The sequence below is a fragment of the Leptonychotes weddellii genome, chromosome 6, assembly GCF_054177405.1.
Source record: "Leptonychotes weddellii isolate Sample4059 chromosome 6, ASM5417740v2, whole genome shotgun sequence".
Lineage (NCBI taxonomy): Eukaryota > Metazoa > Chordata > Mammalia > Carnivora > Phocidae > Leptonychotes > Leptonychotes weddellii.
In genome coordinates, this window is record NC_138374.1 from 63,968,790 (window position 1) to 63,974,789 (window position 6,000).

The 6,000-nt window shown below is 45.5% G+C and overlaps 1 protein-coding gene across 5 annotated transcripts in view; it reads right to left on the reverse strand.

The window, feature by feature from the left end:
• The window catches only part of PCNX2 (pecanex 2), a 316,535-nt gene that overhangs the window by 218,574 nt on the left and 91,961 nt on the right, over window positions 1-6,000 (reverse strand). For all 5 annotated transcript variants that reach the window (XM_081824289.1, XM_081824287.1, XM_081824288.1 and 2 more), the window contains one exon: window positions 4,168-4,313. In XM_081824289.1, coding sequence (XP_081680415.1) covers window positions 4,168-4,313 — 146 coding nt within the window. The remainder of the gene's footprint in view (window positions 1-4,167; window positions 4,314-6,000) is intronic.

Sequence of the window (6,000 nt, forward strand, 5' to 3'; positions counted from 1 at the left end):
ACTGGGCAAGGAGTATCATGATTAAGGCTGTACTTTAGAAAGATTTATCTGGCAGAGGTTCACAAGATGCACTAAAGGGGAAACAGCAGAGCGAGGATAAACAACACTCCAGGGGAGAAGTAATGAGGGTCTGGAAGAGGGTCAAGGTTGGGAGGCTGGAAAGGCAATGTGACTTTGAGACACAATACAGACCAGAGGGGAAAGGACTTTGAACGGACTGTGTACAGTGAAGGATTGACTGAAAGAATAAAGATGATTTCAGTCTGGGGAAGAAAGGATCGTGGCAGAGTCAATGGCAGAAGTTGGGAAGGGGAGCTGGTTTGCAAAGGGACATTGATTTGTTTGTTCATGCAAGACTGCTTGGCACCACTCTAGATACTTGGAATACATCAGTGAACGAAACTTCTGGAACTTTCTTTCCAGTAGGCAGTGGCATAAAATATGTAATATGCACACAAAAAAAGTATATTATATAGCATTTGGAGATGATTAGTGCAATCAAAAAATAAAATAGAACAAGGTGAGAAGAAGTACGAGCGTCTGAGTAGGGTTCTGTCATAATTTTCAGCAGGGAGGTCAGGCTAAGCCCCATGGAGAAGGGTCACTTCTCAAGTGTGCCCCACCTGGGGATTCCTACATGAAGGGGTCAGGAGGCACAGGTTACCTGCCGAGGTGATTATGGTATGAAGGAGTAACCAGCAAGACAGGAGGAAAACCAAGAGGGGGCTGAGTCCTGGAAGCCAGGAGAGGAAAAGCATACCAAGGAGGAGAATCGACTCTGTCAGAGGCTGCACATGGGTCTCGTAAAATGACGGCAGAATGGTGAGGTCAACGGTGACCTTGACATGGGCAGGCTTGGAGTCTGTCCAGGGAGTGAATGGAATGGGCTTATGAGAGAATGGGAAAGAGAGACCGCAAACGAGCACAGGCAGCTCTTCACGGAGTTCTGCCGCAAAAGAGCACAGAGAAACCAGACAGTGGCTGGTGGGAGAGTGGGTCAAGAGGACTTCTAAGGATGGGAGAATGAGAGCATGTTCTCAAGATGACGACGATGACCACGAGATCATTCGAGGAGCAGGAACGCTTTTCCCCACAGCTTGTCATGTGGCTGACTTGTCCTTCTCTCGTTTCTATCTCCGTCTGCATGCGTCACCTCAGAAAAGGCTTCTGCAACCCCCTGTTCTGACATGAGTGTCCCTTCGTTCCCAAATTTCTCTACCTCAGGCCTTTGTGTGTGTCTTTCATGTGTCTCCCTCGTGCGGCAGAATTCGAGGGTAGGGTGCTAATCCTCAGTACCCAGTGCAGAGGAGCCTCGCACGGAGCAGGTACTTGGCGTTTGGGGCTTTTTAATTTGTTGAATGAATGAACAAAGGAATGAAATGATGCTCAGATGGGCAGCTTTTTCTTTTAGAGGCCAATCCGGAAAACTAGATAAATGAAAATAAAACCTATGTGTTTTGCAAGATGAGGTAATAGCAGAATAAAAAATAAGAGAAAATGAAGGAGGGGCGCCTGGGTGGCTCAGTCCATTAAGCGTCCAACTCTTGATTTCGGCTCAGGTCATGATCTCAGGGTCCTGGAGTTGAGCCCCATGTCAGCTCTGCACTTAGCAGGGAGTCTGCTTGAGATTCTCGCTCTCCCTCTGCCCCTCCCTGCCGTGTGCTGTCTCTCTAAAATGAATAAATAGATCTTTTTTTAAAAAGGGAGAGAGAAAATAAAGGAGCATAAGGACAAGTCCAAAAATATATGAGGAGAATGAATGCCGAACCGAAAGCAAACTGTAAAGTCTGCAATTATAAGAACCATGAAGGTATGATCAGAGAAGGAAGTATTTTCAAGGAAGATCAGCCTGAATTCCAGAGTAAAGTTGAAAATTATCAAGCAGAAGGCCTTAAGCTATGGGAGTTTATAGCGATGATTAGCTCAATTTTGGTGCCTGTAATTCACCAATTTCCTCTACTTCCTGCCCAACCCTTACTGTTTGTTTTTTATTATGCATACTTTTCCTTTATAAACCTTAATTTGGCAATTCAAGTTCATTAATCCATGTGGAGCTTTAAATACAAATGTCCCCCAATGAATAGCAAAGGTAATTTATTTATGCCTTTTGAAATTTTACTATTAGAGTAAAAAAATGTAAAATTTATTGTGTAAATTCCTGTTTTCTTAAACAGACCTTTCCGATCATCGCTGTCCTAACTAAGAAGGTGAGTTAGGGAGGTGTGCCATAATACAGACCTACATTGTCCTCAAGGCCAGGCTGAAGGGCTGACTTCTCATGCTTGGAATCTGTATTTTTACAAAGCTCCCAGGTGATTCTGATCCACAGCCGTGTTTGGGGAAAACACTCTCCTTGCAAAGGTCCCAAGCTGCTAGGTTTTTCCAGGTTAGTGTTTGGGTTTTTCTTCCTCTGTCCTTGCTGTTAGCTCAGGGTTCATGCTGTCTTATTTCCCCTCTTAATTGGCCATGAACTGGAAAACCAGATCCCCTCATGTGCTAATAGATGCCTGAAAGTCAGCTTATATGGGCTCTGAAGATGGGGTGATTTCTCGAATTAAGGGCCTAAATTTTAGTGTCTGGGCTTGACAAAAGCTACTTTGGCTGCCCTGATTTCATTTTATTTTTATTTATTTTTCTTCTTTCTGGGTTCTGGGAAAATTCCAGGTCATAATAACAATAACAGCATTTAAAGAACACTTTCTATGGCTAACTTGATTTAATCCTTGAAATCTCTCCCTATATAGATTATTCCCATTTAACAGAAAGGAAACTGAGGCACAGGGAGGTTTCACACCCATCCTTAGATCACAGCACTAGTAAGTGTTGGGCACTGGGCCTGATCCCCAGGGTCTTTCCACACCAGTTGAGGGACCCATGAGTAAGGGAGTGGTGCTGTCTCCACACATCCCCGAACACTGCCTTGAAACCCAGTGTGACCTGCAACAGAAGTGATTAAAACTATAAAACTCTAAACTTTTAAAAACTGCAATAATCTTCATCAATCTTTCTTAGACCTTAATTAAATTATCAGTTAATGTGTTGCCACTGAGTGGATTTAAGTAACATGCCTAGAAATCTGTAGAAATATTTGTTTCTAATTGAAGGGTTAACACAAGGTAATCCAACTTTCAAGAATTCCTTTTTAACAGAAAATAAAATTAATATTTCAGGAAAAAAAACCTGCCTCATCTAACAGGATGTATTATCTTGGACTAGTTCAGTTACATTTGAAATGTTCGTCTTGAGTGTGCGCCCCTGGGGTGACATAGCGTTGTTAGAAAAACCATTAGAACTCCATTCCCTGACTTGTGGGTCCTGAAATTTACTATTGTAATTTTGCATGACTATAGTTTTTTAGTGTATGATCACACCATTTAAGACATTACTATAACAAGTAGTCACTGGGGGACCCACTACAGCAAGGCAGGGAATCAGCCTTCCCACTGCCCCCACTGGCTGGCATTTAACCGTGAAACTCTGCATTGGCTGATGATGGCGTCAGTAAAGGCATCTTGGATTTTCAAACCAACACTCCCATCAGAACTGCATGGCCCCTGAAGATCAAAATCCTGTCCTTTGTATACCGTGAGATGGGGGTGGGGGGTGGGGGCAGAGGTGCAAATGGGAAGACTCTGACCTGGCCCCATCTCCACCATGCCTTAACTAACTGAACCCTCTCCTATCTCCCTCCCCGTCCACTGACTACTTCTCCAACCCCACACTGGATCAATGGAAAGAAGAGGCGAGAAATAGTAAAAGGGTTTAAAAGGAAAGACTAACATTCCAACTGGTGGATCTCTTCATTTGCCCTTGTCCCCCCCTCACCCCTGCCCCCCGTCCACGTCCAGTCGGCCAGGCTCTGTGCTACCCATGGAACCTCAAGCCTTCCTATGAAAATGTGGGAAGCCACGAGGAGACCAATGCATGACCCCATGCACAGGGCTAACCTTAAGTCTAAACCATGTTCCCCAATTCTCATATCTCCCACTGTCTCCAGTTGTCAGGATCTCTCCGCTTCACCTTTGGGTTTGCAGCACAAAAGGTATACGTCTTGAAAACATTCCAGAGAACGCGAGCAAGTGGCAATTTCTTTTTACAAGCATGCAAGTGCACTCTTATGACCCCATCGTGTCTTTCATCCATGCATTTGTGTGCTCAGCGGCTTACCGATCAAGTAACGCCAACAAGGTAAGTCGATCGTACCAGACTTTAATCCACTTGCCAGGGAAAATGATAAACTTGTAAAACTGCTCTCGGTTAAATTTTCCTTGTGTTGAAGAACATGACGAGTCTTCCAGATCCTGACTCAGATGCTTTTAGGTACCAAAAGAAACAACAGAGAAAGGGTTTCATACTGACATGTTATTATCATACATATACCTCATAATAACAGAAGTACAAAAAGCAGATGTTTCAATTCTGAAACGTAAACCAACATATTTCATAAAAATGGGTACTCTCAGAGAAAGATAATGATCAACAAAAAGAGTCTTTCTTACCAACACACTTCAATTCCATTATAATGTACCATTAAATTTACTCCTATCAAAACACTGCTGTTAATTAAGGCCAAGAAACTGCCGTGAAAATAATTCTCATAAAAGATCAGAATTCAACAAAAGATATGAAACGGCTTAATTTTTGAAAGGTATGTTATTTAATGTAATGTTGAAATAAATATTTAAATTTTACCAAGAGTAAAAAGATTTTCATCGCCAATTTTGTAGGTCGTTGGTGAGGCCTGATACAAGAAACACTGACCTATCTGTAGAAAAAAAATCTAAACCAATAAAACAAATGGGAAACAAAAGGGAAAATTTAATTCCAGGTTTAAAATGTATTAGCCGAGGGGGGAAAGATGGTGGAGGAGTAGGGGACCCTATTTCAGCTGGTCCCCGGAATTGAGCTGGATATCTACCAGACCACTCTGAGCACACACGAAACCAGCCTGAGATGTAAGAAGATCTGGATCTCTACAAACAGAATATCACAGGCGGTTGGTTTTGAGGTAGGAAGCGGGGAGCCGTGATTCCGTGGGCAGATATCGGAGGATAAACGGCAGCGGGAGGGAGCCTGGCCGTGGGGATCCTACACCGCTGGTGAGTGACAGCCTCACGCGATGCGGATGGGCACAGACTCGCAGACCAGTAGCAGCGGGGAAAGGACTTTAGGGCAGCCCCCGGGACGGAAACCCAGAGCTGCGGAGTCGCACACACGCGAACTGCAGCCCCCGGGATGGAAACCCGGAGCGCCAGGGTCGCACCGGTGAATTGCAGCCCCGGGGGTGGAAACCCGAAGCGACAGAGTCCCGCGCACGCGAACTGCAGCCCCTGGGACGGAAACCGAAGCAGCGGAGTTGCACTGGCGCGAACTAGGAGCGGCTGGCGGTTTTAGAAGCACAAAGAGCAGAGACGTGCCCCGACCTGGAGGCAGGACTGGGAGCGCTGCGGAGGGGCGCACAACCCAGGATGCTGCAGTCTATAGCAGCACGGACAGAAACGGAGACGGTGTGGCCTGGAGAGCTCACTGAAGAACAGACTGCGGTCTCTCTGCTCTGAGGCAGAGGGTTGGAAACGGTCTCTTCTGCTCTGACTCGAGGAAGAGACGCGGAAAGCCACCAGGGAAAGCCGCCAGAGAACAAAAGCCCCAAAGACTGATTCCCACTGAGCCCATCCCCCACCACAGGGGCGCAGGGCAACTCCGCCCGAACCGGGCTGCCTGAGTAACAGTGCAGCAGGCCCCTCCCGCAGAAGACAGGCTGGGAAAACAAGAGGACAGCAACCCTAAGATCCCAAGAAAACAGGTGCATCTTGCTCGGGTTCTGGTCAATAATTTGGACTCTATACATTCCCTCAAACACCCATCAACAGAATGACTAGGAGGAGAAGCCCCCAAAACAGAAAAGACTCAGAGATTATGACTTATGCTGCAGATTTACAAATGGATGCAGATATAACCAAGATGTCAGAGATGGAATTCAGGCTAGCAATTGTGAAGACA